Source organism: Typha latifolia, chromosome 9 (assembly GCF_019914945.1).
Source record: "Typha latifolia isolate L0001 chromosome 9, TyphaL0001v2, whole genome shotgun sequence".
Lineage (NCBI taxonomy): Eukaryota > Viridiplantae > Streptophyta > Magnoliopsida > Poales > Typhaceae > Typha > Typha latifolia.
Genome location: NC_133094.1, coordinates 4,440,075 through 4,457,425, shown reverse-complemented (window position 1 = coordinate 4,457,425; position 17,351 = coordinate 4,440,075). Strand labels below are relative to the sequence as shown.

The following is a 17,351-nucleotide window of genomic DNA, read 5'->3' as shown; positions in this document are numbered from 1 at the left end:
CTTAGTCCAAAAATTTAGCTAACATACTAAATTGTCTAATCTTAGTTTTAAATTGTATGCATTACCGAACTATTGCTCCAAAACTATACTCCAAAACATCACTCCAAGCCAACAAGCTACTCTTCTAAGCCACCAACCAAGCCATAATCATGAGCCAAGCCTAATAGCTAGGGTTGAAAAGGGGTCGGATTAACTCCGACTCGACTTGCTATCTGACCCGATTTGGGTCGGATTTGGATAAAAAAGTTTATTCGATTTGGATACAGATAGAATTTAAAAAAAAATCCCGTAGACGAATTCAGATACGAGTTGGATATAATTTTCGGATTCGGATACCAATATCGGATATCCATTTACCCGCACATTTTTTCGAATGATTTATAATTTTTAGTTTACTCATTTAAATAGTGAATATTGATATTATTACTAATAATATATTATATATTATTTGTAGAGATTAATTTCTCTAATTTTATATGTATTTGACATACAAAAGAATTAATTTTTGTACCGTATCTAAATTAAAAATATGAATCCAAATGTCTGTTGAGGACTATCTAATAGGTATATGATTCGTTTTCAGGGCTACTAATAGCCTTTATTTTTTTACTGTAGAAATTATGATATTTTAGATAAAAAAGAACAGTTTCAAATAGCAAATTATGAAGAAATCCTGTTCTTTTCTAGATATTCTTTTGTTGCCTTCGTGGGTTTTTGGAATAATGAACAGAAGGAAAAGATTATAATAGAAATAGCAACAGAATAGAGGAAGCCGAGGTACTTAAACATGGTGTCGTCCACAGCAAAGAATTCATGAAGAGTGGCAGACAAGAAGAGCGAGGCAAGGAGATGAGTGGCGGTGGTGGGAGCAGCAGCGGCGGCGGCGGCGGAAATTCTAATCTTGAGTGGAGGTTTAACCAGACTCTCAGAAATGTCCAGGGGTAAGATTCGATCTCTTTTAGCTTCGTAGATCCTCGGAGAAAGGTTTGAGGCAAAAAGCCAGATCTTTGATGGGAATGCTAATGACGTTACGATGTCTCTCCGATTGGATCTAGAGAAACGCAGATGGGTTTTCTAAATTTGAGTCCTTGATGTAGGAAATTCGATAAAGATGGGATATTGGTTCTTTTGGTGCGCTGATGGTAGAATTAGGCAACCGGGGTCTGAGCTTATATCATTATGAACACTTCCGGCTTGATTTCTGAAAAGGATTAGATCCGTCGATTTGTTTTCCTTTGTAGGAATGTTTGCCTTGATTTGACTTAGGTTGCTGTTCTGTCGTGGAGTATTTTTGCTCACAGATCTATAAGTATTACTATTCATTTACATCTGGGTGCAATTTAAATTCAGATGGGTTCGTTATGTTTCTTGATCTATTTTAAGATTACTATAAATTTCGTATAGGGAATTAAAATCACTGATTTCACCGGTTATCTGCAAACTCCTACTATTGAATCCTAGAAGTGATTAATAACCGCATCTATAAGTACTCGTTGCAGCAATAAAGGATTATAGTTTCTAGTATAATCAGGATTAAGCAATTGTCTCTTTGATTTCTCAATTCTTGAAGTTGAATCAGTTTGGCAACATGTCAGGTTTGATATTATGCAACCAGCTTTGACTTGAAAGCTTGTCTAGCCTGTAGATCAAATTTTTTTCCACCTAACTTCTAAGGCCAAATCATTTGGTCTCAGAAGTAACATCTAAAATGCAAATTCATAAATATAGGTTCCAGAATTTTGATCTTTTCAGTCATATTGTGAAAGGCATTTGCAAGTTCTTACAGTTGTACAGTTAGAGTTTCTTCTGTTTCATGATTTAATTGAGTAGAGCGATGATTAATTTGGAAATTAATAATTGCAATGCTGCCTTTTAATGTTCTTCCTCCAGGTTACTTAAAGGACGCAGTTTTCCTGGCAAAATTTTGCTAAGCCGCAAATCTGAGCCTTTAAATGAATGTGCATCACCAGAACACTCTCAACACTTTGAGAGAAGCTACTCCGAAATTGATCATGATCAAGATGAACATTTGGACGGTTCGTTTGTGGTAATCTTTGTTCAATGTTAATGTTTGCCTCTTATCATCTACAATGACTGAGAATGTTCATATAATAGTTCTACTCACCACAGGAAGAAGCACAAAGTTCTGGAAGCATGACACATAATACAAGTCTTCACAAGTCCTATGTATCATCGACAAGTAGCCTGGCATCATCTCCAGATGCTCAAGGATTGGTTTCTGGTGCTAGAGCCACTGATTCTGCAAGAATAACAAAATTCACAAGGGAGCTTTCAAGACCAGCTGTCATATTAGGTATGCATTTTCTTTGTTTATTTATTTTTATCAAAGTAAAGTTTGCAGGATAATCTCTTTCAGTAATAGTAACCCAGTCCATTATTTTAATGGTAGTCACAGTTTCCTTGTTGCCGTCTTGCCTAGTCTATGCATTCATAAAAGACCCCTTTGTGTTTTTTTTTCAATTATTTATTTACAGATTCAATTCTTTTGCAGATGATTAGTACTTCCCTCCAAATGATGCTGCCATCACTAGTTAACATGACCAGTATATGTTTCCATGATAGGCGTTTCTTTTCTCTTATCAATATTATAACTTAAACTGGCACTCTCCTAGATTATTTTCTTTGTAGTTCTAGCTATTTGGAAACTTTAAAACAATAACTATTTGCATGTGGATTATGAACAAACTCATTGCCTTTCATCTCTTATGTATAAGATTCATATACAGCCAGAGGGACCATGTCAAAAACAACTCATTTAGAGTATGTAGACAAACATTCAGTTTGTATGTGTGATAACTAATATTTGTATGGATCATTGTGATGTTAGAAGATACCCACATCAAGAACAATGTGGTTTTGATCGATGAGATATGCCTACTCATCTAGCTATGATATAGGCTGATAAAAGATACTCAGTTGTAATGTTTGCGTTTAAACTTAGAAAGGTACTAGATATTACCAAGGTTCCCAGTATCGGGATCGGGATCGGTATCGGCCGTCCAGAAAAACGATACGTATCGGCCGTATCGGCCGTTCGTATCGGATCGGACTATTTTTTAATTATATAAAATTCTAAATATTATTTAAAAATGCAGAAAAAATTAGAAAAAATGACAAAAAAATAAGAAAACAAAAATGACTCATATATGAAGTCTAAAAACTTAAAAAAATGTATTAACTTACTCAAAATTTAAAACTTTGTTGAATACCGAGCTGGTTCTCATAAATTTCTATAATCTTCATCATCATAATCACCATAAGTTTGTAAATATTGATGTCTGAGACCTGATGCTCCAAAAAGTGATTCCATCATACCAGTCATATTGTATGGATCTTGTTGTGTGACTTGCGTTTAAGGAGGATAATAATCAGCATTTGAATCTTGTGCCTGAGAATACTGAGGATACTGAGGATAATAACTAGCATATGGATCTTGTGATGACTCCAAATAATAAATACTCGATGTACCATAATCATAGGAACCAAAATCCATCTCATGACGACGTCGCTGATATGTATATATATCCTCAATTTCTCTGTCTTCACTCTTTATGCCTCTTTGACTTTCCTTAACAAATATAGATGGAACGATCTTACCACCATATGTATCATCAGGACTATGACTGGTACTAGTAGGTATATTATCTCTCGTTGCTGAATGACTTGTACCAGCCTCTGCCCTCGTCGTGGTCTCTCCTAATATTTCATCTAACCATGGGTTATCTCTGTCATCTAATAACCTGTCCTCTATTTCTCTAATCTACAGAGTCAAGGGGTCTTCTTCATCAAAAACATGATTTAAATCAATCAGTTGTTTATTTTCTGTCTTTCTTTTTAAATTTCTCTCCCTCAATCTCATATTATAATGACAAAAAACTAACTTTTCTAATCTTTTCATTGTCAATCGGTTGCATATTTTTGTGTGGATTAAGGAGAAAGTAGTCTAATTTCTTTCACACTGTGATGAAGACACAGCTTGACTTAAAATCTTCTTTGCTATTGGCGTCAAATTTGGTGCCTCCTTTCATCCATAAATAGACTACCATTCAGCTGGAGTGTTATGAGATATAGCTGCAGCAGCTTTAGCAGTACTAAATTGCCCAGCTCTTAATCTATATCTCTCCATCTGAAATCAGAAATATATAATTAGCTTATTGATTATATTGAAAGTTAAAACTTGAAACAAATAATAATAAAATTATTTAATTGAATTATAACTCACTTCTTTATCGCACAATATTTGTTTATGAATATCGGGCTCAAGTTTGCTGATTACCTTTCTAACCCCCAACAAGACTTCACTATCATTATTGACATTTTTAGAGAATTGAAATCTTGGATTAAGAAATTACCCTATAGAAATTTAAAATTTGTAAGCATTCAAATTTTTAAATATTCATAAATAAAAGTAAATTAAAACTTAAAACTTAAAAGCATGCTTACCAGCAGCGTGTATATCTCTATGCAGTTGTTTGTTCCATTTAGAATCAATCATCTTCCACCACTTCTTATAACTTTGGCTCACATTTTTTTTATTGATTCTTTAGCTATGTCCATTGCCTCATATAAGAAACCCATCTCAGACTTGTCATCACTGTCTACAAGTCTTAATACTTTGACAAGAGGCTCAAATACTACGGTGGCAATTATAATATTATCCCAAAATGTATTTCCAAGAGCCATATTTTTCAAAGTTTCACCTAAAAATTTATCTTTAGGTTTCATATTCTTAATTTTCATAGACCACTCATGTGATGTAAACATTCGCATAATATCATCCTTGTAGTGCATGATGTTCTCCAAGGCTAAAAAGTGAGTGACAAATCTAGTGACGCCGGGTTTGATGATCTCCCTACCACCAGTCATCTGTCTAAGTAAATTAAGAACCCAACCATGGTTATATATAAAATTTGGTAACCTCTGACCTTCACATATGACCATGTCAATTTCAGGCTCTTTTGCAATATCCTCTAACATCAGATCAATACAATGTGCAGCACATGACGTCCAATATAAATGAGGTCTTTTAATCATCAGTAAATTTCCAGCAGCTTTATAATTTGCCCCATTATCAGTAACCACTTGGACTACTCTTTTTTCACCGATTTCTTATACCACCTTATCCATCAACTGACAAATATAATCTGCATTTTTGAAATGAGTAGTAGCATCCACAGACTTCAAAAATATTGTCCCCATGCCAGAGTACACTAAGAAATTAATTATATTTCTTCTGTTTTGTGTACTCCACCTATCACACATCAGTGTACAATCAAATTCATCCCAATACCGTTTAAATGTCTTAATATAAGTATGAAGTTCATCTACCTCTGAGTCAAGATATTTAGTAGCAATATTATTTGAACTAGAAGGGGGAACACCAGGCCCTACTGATTGTATAGCATCCACCATAGTGTGATAGTAAAGGCTATCAGCTACATTGAAAGGAATATGGTTGTAGAAGAAAAATTTAGAAACAACTCTACTAATGTGTTTCTTTGCATTTTTAATTCTTTTGAGAGCTGTCTTGATGAAAGTTTGTGTACGACCCCTTTTTTTCTGAAGATATGTATCCATTGGTTCAATATTTTCAGACTCTGCTGTAACACCAGGAGTCCTATGGGTAGAATTGCTGCTCCCATATTCTCTCTCTCCTCGTATATTAACTGATCTAGATCTCTGAAAGTTACTACCAATGCTTTTTCTCATCTCTTCCTCTTCTCTATGCATATTTCTGCTCTCTTTCATTGCCTTCCTCATCTGTCTCTCCTCCTCATCCTCTTTACTTTGCTCACTGCTATTATCATCAATGTGTACAGGATTATGCATCAATTCTTCATGAATCATTGACTCTCTTTGTTGTGCAGATTGTTTATCCTTCTTTTTGCCAATTAAATGAGCCAACATCTGCTTTCTAACTTCCAAAGACACTTGAGTACAAGCTGCTACATTTCCTTGTCTTCCAGCTAAATATTCTTTCAAACGGCTGACACCACCACTCATTTTCTTTCCACACCAGTTACATTTAACGCGTCTTTTATCTTGCCCAATAGTGCTGCAATGTTGCCACCCAATGTCGGTATTATATGACTTCTCTTTTGGAGCCATTGATATTTTAGCTCTGCAACTAAAAAACATAAACAAAAATCAAAATAAAATATAAAATAATTTAAAATTTATGAGACATAACTGCATAAGAGCAAAGCACCGGAGTCCGCAGCCAGAAGAAGAAGCCGCTCGCCTTTTTGCTCTCGCCGCTCGCTTCCGCTAGCGAGAGAAGTCTCTGTTGCGGCGGCAACATCGGGTGTGCGCAAAGCAACACCTCTTGCAGTTGTGCCGCCGCACTTGCCGGTGCGCAAGAAGACTCGCTGCAGTGCGGCCTCGCACAATGAAAAAAAAACTGAAAAAAAAAACTTACCCAAGGTTGTCGGAGATCGAGGTCGTCGAATCTTCGTCGGAGAACGTCCCCGGAGGTCAAGGTCACGGGAGAGACGGAGATCTACTCACTACTTAGTCACCGGTGAGAAAGAGAGTAAGAGATCCGTGAGAAAGAGAGAAAGAAAGAAAAGAGAGAAAGAGAGGAAAAGAGAGAAAGAGAGAGAGAGAAAAGGGAGAGAGGCAGGTGGGGGGTGGGGACATCAATTATTGATGTCCCCCGGGTCGGATCCGACCCGTTCCTACCCGTTTCGGTCGAAATGGCTGAAACTCCAGCCGAAACCAGCAAACCGACTGGTTTCGGCTGGGATCGGGATCGGCCGAAACTGGGAACCTTGGATATTACATAACTTTGATATGAAGAGAAGCATCTATGAAAATAAAAAAATTTCAAATGCTAGAGCAACACATTTTTCCTTGTATTTCCATAGACAAATTGAGGGAAAAACCATGGATTGCTATGCTGGTTGGTACATATTGATATTGTGCTAGTAAATTATTGGCACCGATATGAGATACTCCCTCATAAGTCATAACCACTATACCGATGCCTTAGGTATTGAGCAATGAGCATATCTTACTTTAAAGTAATCCAATGGGTTTATATCATCCCTTTGATTTCCCTTTGTCTTTTGTTGCTGTATTTATTCACATCAAACTTTAGAAATTAAAGGAAAATTTTGACTTTCCCTGAGCTATTTGCCCCAACTTAAAAAATTGAGAAGAAATGAGGAAAATTATCAAATTAGAACCTTATTGCATGTCTTAGACTAATATACCTTATATAATGTTGAAATATTACAATTTAGCTGTTGAAACCTATTTTGGGTCCTAAAAAGGTTTACAAATTGTTTTATAGGCATGTTAAGGCCATCCAATCTGTTAGTGGCACACTGGTTGGACACATCATGTGTCACTATATGTACCATACAAAGCCAAGATCTGGTGCCTCATGTTTCCTTTGGCACACAGTCTTTGGTTAAAATAATAGATCAAGTCCTAGAGATCAAAACTTCAATATGAAAGTGAAACATCCAAGAAAGTAGAAAATTTCAAATGCTAGAGCATTATGTTTGTCTTAGTATTTTCATATATAGGATGGAAAACCAATAAATCAAGTTCTGGAGATTATAGAAGAGAAATGTTTATTAACTACAAGGACCAATAATAGTTCCTACATTTTAATTGTTTCCTTCAAAATTAAAATAGCTATCAAGGTTGAAGGTTTCCATTTGGTAAATTTTGTGGAATTCTTTCTTCATCTTCTATTCTTCCACTTATTCTTTCTCACAACCATAAAACAGAGAGCAAGGAGGGAGGGGGGAATTAATCAAGTGGAGATGGGTTAGGAATACATGTAGGAAAAAGGTCAGTTTATGAGTGAGATGAGAAATAAGGGATAGATGGTGTGTGAGGAGACTAGGATAGACACCAATGGGTGTTCCAGGATGGGTGGCCCTTAGTTATTAAGCCAGTAGAGGCTAGGATTAGTGGGTATCACGTAAATTAGGATACTGTATGTAATGGGGCTTTGGATAAGTCTTCTGGGCTGGATTGTTGGTATTGTTGGGCACATGGTTGGCATTAAATAGAAGAACCAGAAATCTGTCTGAATGGGCATCAAATGGAATGAAAAAGTGATCGTTTCAAACTGCCTTTCAGGATCTGCTTAGAGGTTAAGAATTCATCACTTTACAATGTGAGATTGATCGAGTTTGCTTACGCCAATGCTGTTAGTTCTGCTTTCTCTTTTGGTTGGTAAGCATTTATCATTCTTACTTTTAGATGCTTCATTTATCTGTGTGAGTTTCATAATGAGGTAAAGCCATTTTTTATGGAATATTTTGGTTCTTAATCTTGTCTTGATTTTTTTTTAATACAAAGCAATCTTTTTCCATTGTATTTCTCTGATCTCACTATGCTACTTATTTTTTAGTTTTGTTTGAAAATATAATCTATGCTTGTACTTTTTAGATCTTATTAATTTATATTCTTGCTGATATCTATATCTTGCAGAGAAATTACGTGAACTATCTTGGAGTGGTGTTCCACCTTATATGCGCCCTAACATATGGAGGCTTCTTTTGGTAAGTGAGGTCCTGAGTTGTTTCTACTTTAATCTAGTGTTCAGTTATTTTTATTATGCTAAGTACTTTTTCTAAGGTTAACTTGAACTTTCCTCTATTTCTTTACTTGTTTGTTCTTTGGCAATTTTATTTCCTTGAGATGCTTTCTAGAGTGGCCATGTATGCATAGTTATGAAACTCTGTGTACTTAAGGGAACTATCAAGTATCAACTATCAATTATGTTGACATGCTTTTAGAGGGAAGGTAGTGTTTTACTTGCGTAGAAGATTCCTTGAGAGGAATTAGTAAGAGTGTAAGACATGATACAATGGCTCTTGGTTTAACTCAACAGAATGGTCCATATTTGTCTATATTGATTATTGACCAGATGTCTCTAGAATACCCAGCTAAATACCGTAGTCTAAATAGATAAATTACACTGGTTTGTCGACTATTTTATGAATATTTATCTTTTGAATATTCAGTAGAAACATTTTATTATAGGTAAAACAATCTCATACCTATTTTGTCCCTAGATAAAAAAAATTGCATGTTTCTACTGTCACAATTATTTCCATTGATTAGCTACATATATTCTCTTCCTTTTTTTATAATGTATTACTCTCATAGACTTTCTTTTTATTTATTTTCATGAATATTTTTCCCTTGTCAGGTTCTCCATAACTTCATTTATGTGCACACCTCTGTGCTTATATTTCTATTATTTAGCCAGACAAATGTTCTGGGTTTGAGACAGAGTTGTTATTTGAACATAGACTATAGGAAATAAGGGATCATTTTATGTATAGCATATTCAATAGTTTAATTCTGTGTTAGCACTCTATTCTTAATCCCTAATACTCATTTTTATAATGTATTAAATATTAATATTGATGTATAAACTCTTATTCCCAATATGACATCATTACATTTGTAAGATAGAGTTGTATCTCAAGGAGCTGATATTTTGTTTATGAATGGACAGCACTTAAAACTTGATTTGATCCTTTTTCCACCTGACATGCCATTACCTTGACTTAATCAAAGAGAGCAGCAGATTGGGAAGCTTGTATTTCAGATATAGGCATCTGTTTAAATTGATTTTGTTTGCTTGTATATAAAGGATGAATAATTGCGTTATGGAGCATGTTCTTTTAGCTGATTTTTCTGTTGCACTTGGAAGTCTGAAACTCAAATATCTTCTTACTATGAGGAGCTTATTCTGGGATGCCTATCAACTTCCTAGTTTACATAAGAAGAAAAGGATTCATTTAATATTTCAAATTTTGAATGCCTTGTGCTACTTTTCAGGTCACTCTTATTGAGCACAAAGAGAGAATAATTTAATTCTGAATATAAGCTAGTATTTCAGTCAAATACTGCTTGTTGTCTTCATTTAAATAGATTTCTATATTATAATTATATAATCTAATTTGAATTTTTTTGTTATTACATTACAATGCCTCATATTTCAATACCTCTGCAAGATTTGCACTAGTATAATTTTGAGTGTTCTGTCTTATATTTGAATTTAAGTATCAGCTGACAACAGGGATATGCACCACCTAATTCAGATAGACGTAAAGGAGTTTTGACTAGGAAAAGACTTGAATATGTTGACTGTGTCTCTCAATATTATGACATTCCCGACACTGACCGGTCAGATGATGAGATTAACATGCTTCGCCAGGTTATTTGCTGGGTTTAGTTTTTTTTTTTTTACTTTTTATTTCTACATGAGAAAATTAACTAATTCTGCAGTATCCTAAGTTGCTTGTTTTGTGTTCTTAGATTGCTGTTGATTGCCCAAGAACTGTACCTGATGTCACTTTCTTCCAGCATGCACAAGTTCAGAAATCTTTGGAGCGAATTCTCTACACATGGTAAGAGATCTTGACTTGTTCGGCTGTTGTAATCAGCAAAGGGGCAGAGTCGGATGCTTTTTATTGGTACTTGATATTAGTGTTTTAGGATTGTATTTTGACGTATGTATTGTAGTTAACTAATATACACAGTAACTGTTTGGCTATCTCAGGTCAACATTAAAGGAAAAGTTCTTTATACGTAATGATTGTTATTTTCTTGTCAATATCTTATGTGCAAGCATTCCAATATTTGGGATTTAAATGCATCATCAACACTTTTGGATCTGGAAGACTGTAAAGAGTTATAAATGACTTCCTTTCTCAAGTTACTTTCGTACTTCAGCTCAAGCTATAGTTCAAGATCTAGTATTCTTTAAATTGTTTGATACTCTTTTACATGTCATCAAGATTTAATACTGATACTCTAGATCCTACTTTGGAAGCTGCAGAATGGTAGACATAGTGTGGCACTAAGGCTTACAACCTCATGTTTTTGCATACAAGTGATTATTGGTTCAAATTATGGAAACAACCTCTTAATTAAGGCTGCATATCTCTTCTACTCCCCCATGCCCAGTATTGATGGGAGGCAGTACAATGTCCTTTAAATAGCAGATTTCCTTAGAGATAATTTGAATATTGGCTCTTTTAAAGTATGTCAATCTACTTTTGCAATTGAAACCGACAATAGTAGTGGCACGCATTTAACATATTTTTATAAAAAATTTAGAATATTTAAAAATGTTTTTAGATATTTGGCATATCATTCTTGGATTTTTAATTTATATATATATATATTATAATCTACATTACAATATTTTATTTTTAGATTATTTTCGTAAATGACTCATTTTATTAAAGATAAAGCAATAGTTAAATATAAATATTATCTAACACATAATATGATTGAATACATTCATTAAAACTAATATTAATGGTTAAATAATTTATAATATAATTGAACACATAATATTAATTGATAATAGTTAAATAATTAAAACTAATATCTAATTGAGTGTAGAATGACGGGGATAATCAAAGACTTTATTTAATGATGATTGATAGAAGTTAAAAAAATTGAAAAAAAGACTTCCACATTGGCACGAGGATCGACATGCAGTAGTGCCGATTGAATCAAAGACTTTATTTAATGATAATTGATAAAAATAGCAAAATTTTGATAAAAAGACTATATTAGCACAGAAATTGACACAAGTCAGCACGGGAGTGTGCCATTGGCATACCCCATATCAGGTGCCACTGCCACCACTGGCATGACAAATGTCGATCGACATGGCGCGTCCTGACCAACACAGCCATCCTTGATTGAAACTATGATTAGCTGTAGAAGCCACTAATATAAATGGTAGGAATATCTTTCTTCTTACAATGTTCATCTTTAAGTACCTGGTGACATGCCTTCATAATTATTTATTACAAATGATGGTATATGAACTATGAAGTATGAACAACAAAGTGTTATCATCCAATTGTTGGGGCAGGCTATATAAATTTCTTTTCTTCATTCAGTTCAACAAATTAGGATATATACATATAATCACACAAATCCAAGCACATGCACACAGCCACACACAAATATAGCGAGTAATTGAACTCTGTTTTCCTTTCCAGGGCTATTCGTCACCCAGCAAGTGGATATGTTCAAGGAATAAATGACCTCGTCACACCATTTTTGATAGTGTTCTTATCAGAATATCTAGATGGAAGCATGGAGAGTTGGTCAACGTCAGATCTTTCTCAACAAGTAATCTCTGATATAGAAGCTGACTGCTATTGGTGTCTGTCAAAGCTTCTTGATGGAATGCAGGATCACTATACTTTTGCTCAACCAGGAATTCAGCGCCTTGTTTTCAAACTGAAAGAGCTAGTTCGACGAATAGATGGTATTTAATTGTCATCTCTTATGTGCTTTATTTTATTTCTTCATAACATGTTTGTTATAAGCTGTTATAGCTCGACCTGCATTTGTCTACTTTTGTGGTTAGATGCATGAACATGCCTCATGATTGAGCTGCCAATATCTGATAGGTTTAGTTGTCAGTAAGCAAGATCAAATAAAAGTAGCTCATAGAGTTGACAAGTCAAAAAAAACAGTCTTTGACTAGGAAAATTGGTATAATTGTCTCTATCAAACACTTATCCTTCCTCTTTATTTGAGATGTTCCATTTAATAGGTCGCTATCGAATTCCTATTGCTTGTGTACCAGTGTCTACATCTCATTCACATGGTTTCCAAGCCGGTGCCAACTTATTCTGGTGTTATGCACCATGCCAACGCAGATTCAAGAGGTATACACGACAGCCTTGGTGTCCACTGATATATGGGTTGACCAGTTGAGTAAAGAGAAGCCTAATTCCGTTGCGTCATAGGTTCATTTGTTACTCAAAATTCAGCAAAACCATATGGGAATTCAAGTTGGGAAAGCTATGCTTGTTTGTTTTGTCAAAATTAGAATAGCATGAAAAAACACTATTGACTGAAATTGATGCTATTTAAACCTAGAATATTGGGAGAAATGAATTACCAATTGTTAGTTTGCCGATCGAATATATGCATGAAAAATGTTACGCAGTAATATCATTTTATGGTATGTTATTGTGTTACAAATATCTATGAGTTTTATTTCATAGCTTTAGCCTTTAGATCAAATAGGTAACCAAAACCTCGTAGCAAGTCAAATTGTACCATAGCAGTCTGGACTGTATGATGGCATGCCAATATGGGAAAGCAAGACAATCCATGATCCTGTGTATTGCATTTTTTTGATGTAATTTCTGCTCAGTAGTTTCTTTTTCTTTTCTTTTGATTCTCAAGTTTGCTGCTGATGCCATATTTGTGTGTTGGTGCAACCTTTCTTATTCATCACTTATCTTTTTGTAGCAATTATATAGTTTTCAAACAATTGCATCACATGTGGTCTCCTAGCGGAAAAAAATATATATTTGTATTTCTATAATTATTGGACAATTGAATACACTATCAGTAGGCATATTTATTTTCGAGAGAGAATGAATTATTGTTTTGGACCTTCCTAGTAGATCTAATATATGGTTTCCCTAATTAGTGAGAACATTGTGTTTGTTACAACATATATGTCAATTCATTTTCATCATAAAACATGTACTTCATGTAGAACTGCAGCTTAACATTAGTGAGTTTTCTTAATTTGCTGGTTATCATGTTGGGAATTTTGGAACCTGTCTTTGACCTTTATACAGTACTAAACTTTGTCTTAAGAATAAATGTTCTAAACATGTTTCTGATCCTAAATTTTTTTGTACTGTTAACAGCTTTTTGATAGTATTTTCAAGCATACAGGTAGCTCTAGACCAACTTGATTGTTTCTATAGGGTTTTCAGTCGAACCTCCTAGATGTGACCATTAATCTGATTACTAGAAGTGTCTATCTCTTGCATGGAGTTTAATTAGTTCTCGGCATAATTTTTTGTTTCATATTCTGCTTGTTCCTTTTTCTAATAAAAATTAATTCTCTTTCGGATTATTCATAGTTCTTTTGGTTGATAATTTCCTTTTCTTTTTTTATCATTTTAAGAGCCTGTATCAAGACATATGGAGGAGCAAGGATTGGAGTTCCTTCAGTTTGCTTTTCGGTGGTTCAATTGTCTATTGATACGTGAGGTTGGTGGGCATTCTTTAAGGCATTGTTTTTGTTTTTCAGTACCTAAACTTATTTGGAATTTTGTAGATCCCTTTCCACCTTGTTACACGCTTGTGGGATACTTATCTTGCGGAAGGAGATTCATTACCAGAGTTTCTTGTGTACATAGCAGCTAGTCTTCTGTTAACTGTAAGTTCTGTTTCCTTTAAATTGTGCAAGGATTGAACATAAAAAGCTTGACACTGTTTCAGAGTTCAATTTCCTAGTTTTTTACTTTGTTAATTTGTTGTTAGATCATTTTCTTTGAGAAGTAATTTTACCAGCACAATTCTGGTGGGTGTGATGTTTATTTTGTAAAAGTAGCTTCTTTTAACCTTTAAGTTAGGGGTGAAAATGGACCGGATATAGATCAGATAGTGGTAAAATTATATCCATATCTATATTATTTTCTTTGGATAAAGATAGTGAACAGATAGTGAACTTAATTACCATATCAGCTAATTACAGTCACGGATATAGTTTACATATAAGATATTCCAATTCATTTTCTGAGTGTATAAGAACTTCTGATATAATTATTGAAATCTATAGACAATCAGTAAATATATGCAAAAACTAAATTAGAAATACATATAAAAGTATAAAAAATCTTTTATATCACTATTTTTATGATATTTTAAACTAAATAATATGTGGGTGATTTGGAAATTATTCTTTGACCTATACCCGTATTCGCACAAACTATCCGGATACGCATACGAATTCAAATATCAAGACGGATAAGAAAATGTCAATCTATAACCGGCAAAACTTGGATACGATATCGGATCAGGTCGAATTAAATCTGACCTGTTTTCACCCCTACTTTTAGTTGTTGGATATGCACTGATTAGATGATTATTTAATTTATCTTTGCTTATATGGTACCTATAATCATCTGCATTCTTCTAATGGCTTCAAATAACACTGGTATTATGGTATATGAGTTTGAAAATTTGGGAGAGTACAACCTTGAAATTGTGTGCCTCAGCAGTTTTTAAAACTTGAAATTCCTCATGTCCGAAATTCTCTTCATGCTCTTGATGATAAGCCAATGCAAGACTTCTGCCGTAGCCTCATCTTAGGAAAACCAGCACAAAATGACATAAATTTGAAACCCACTCTTACTTGCCAGCTTTTAAAGCATTACCTATTGACTAGCAGGTCGGTTGGACGCAAATTTATCCAACATTACCTTTCTATTATCGGAAGGAAAGAAACATTTATACTGTGGAAAAGAGGTTTTGTGTTGAGATTATTGAAAAAGAGTAATGATAAAATGTTGGGAGGATATTGACTCACATGTCTAAATACATTTCATTTGAATATTTGCTCTCATGAAGCTTTGATTAGAACCAAATTATGTGAATAGTATGTGAGAAGCTGCAGTCGAGTTAACTCTTAGCATCTTTATCTAGTAGAAAGAATGCTAGTTATTGGGATAGGATAATGTTCAATTCTGTTAAGTGTCCAGAATTGATCTTTCTTTTCTGTTTCCAAGTTCTTTGTCTGCATCATTACATACTTGCACATGTAGTACATATTGTTCCAACTGAGTGCCATAGTTGAACATCTAGTTTTGAAGTGAATATTTACATGGTTACATAGTCAGAGGCAGAATTCTGAGAACTGCATGTACATGTTTCAGTGGTCAGATAAGCTCCAGAAGCTCGATTTCCAGGAGATGGTCATGTTCCTACAACACCTTCCGACAAAGAATTGGACCCACCACGAGCTTGAGATGGTCCTTTCCAGAGCTTACATGTGGCACACCATGTTCAACAACTCACCAAGTCATCTAGCTAGCTAGATTGCTCTCTCTCTCTCTCTCTCTCTCTCTCTCTCTCTCTCTCTCTCTCTCTCAGATGCCAGTATATGAATTTTCTCCAGTGATCTATGTATTTGATTTGAAAAGGGTTTTTTACCTTGTATGTATGTTTATCCTTTCTAGATAACAAACACAAAGATTTCTTTTATGTGCATTCAAGCTTGTAATTTGGTGTTCTAAAATTATGTACATCTTCGAGCATTTCTATGCCCAAAATGAATAGATTCATCCAGATTCACAGATCAAGTCTTTGCACTGGTTTGAGTTCAGTAAGACTTGAAATTTGAGGTCTAAATCTAGCTATTCTCATATTCCTTGGATAAATGGGTATGTGTCGTAAAGAATGATTACTTACAATAGCTGGATGTCTCGGAGACACTACAGTTGGTAAAAAAAGGTGGTGCTCATCCATCAGACGCGGCAAGTGTTCAAAACTATTTGCTTGGTCGGAGAAGTGCTGCCGGTAAATGGTAACCAAGGGGAACATGGTGTTTGCCATTGAATCGTTTCTTTTTATTCATCTCTCAGCCATGGTTATAGAGCTAGTTCACGGTGAGAGAGAAAGATGGACAACACATTGAAAATATAAGTGCAAACCATTTTACTGGTATATTTATAACGTCGAGAACTCCTTTTATCATTATTAAAACTAGAAAATTTTATAAATCATACCCTAGATTCACTCTGTGAGGTTTTTGTAACTTAACCCATACTTTTTTTTATAATTCTTATTTAACATCTTTTGTTAATTTAAACGGTATCAGCAAAGAAATATTCAGTTATTTATATGAAATAATTTATAAATGCCTAAATTATTCATGCATTCTTTGAAGGAGGGATAGACACGAGGAAAAATAGTGGTGATGATATTTTAGTAATTTAATCGATATTAGTTAGTCAAAATAACGTTAGGATGTTAAATGAGAATTATAGAGAATAAAAAATGTTGAGTTATAAAATTGTGAAAGACAAGGCGTGAATTACAAAATAGGTAAAATATAAGATGTGATTTATAAAATACTTTTAAAACTAATTTAAACTTATACTCATGGAACTTTTTTTTTTCCTTCTCTTTCTGAACTTTTAAATTTGGTTAGGCATAAGCTATTGTTTGGTCACTAAGTATGGATTGAGTCAAGCTGTCTCCTGCATACATCAATGTTTGACTAAAAATAAGTGGAAAGAAGAAAATTGGTCAAAAGCTATTCTTAATCCACATAAATCTATGTTTGATCGATAAGAAGTGGAAAGAAGAAAATGGTGAAAGTTTATAGGAAACCACTTCTAGCAAGTAATTATAACTTACTAATTTTTAGTAAGAATTGGAAGTGTTATAAAATTAGATAATTATGATAATTAATGATGATAGACAATATATATAAAAAAAAGTTAGAAAACATCACTCTCTTCCTATAGAAAAGGAAATTAAATGAGCCAAAATTAAGAAATTACGGT

General features: G+C 34.1%; 1 protein-coding gene across 1 annotated transcript; it reads left to right on the top strand.

The window, feature by feature from the left end:
* The first annotated feature begins 702 nt into the window (after positions 1-702).
* Positions 703-16,142, top strand: LOC140795679 (GTPase-activating protein gyp1). The gene is made up of 10 exons (XM_073148390.1): positions 703-941; positions 1,891-2,047; positions 2,131-2,314; positions 8,473-8,543; positions 10,076-10,213; positions 10,315-10,406; positions 12,021-12,292; positions 13,964-14,049; positions 14,117-14,218; positions 15,717-16,142. Exons 1-10 carry the CDS (start codon positions 814-816, stop codon positions 15,876-15,878), a joined length of 1,392 nt encoding a protein of 463 aa, XP_073004491.1. The 5' UTR covers positions 703-813; the 3' UTR covers positions 15,879-16,142.
* The last annotated feature ends 1,209 nt before the right edge of the window (positions 16,143-17,351 follow it).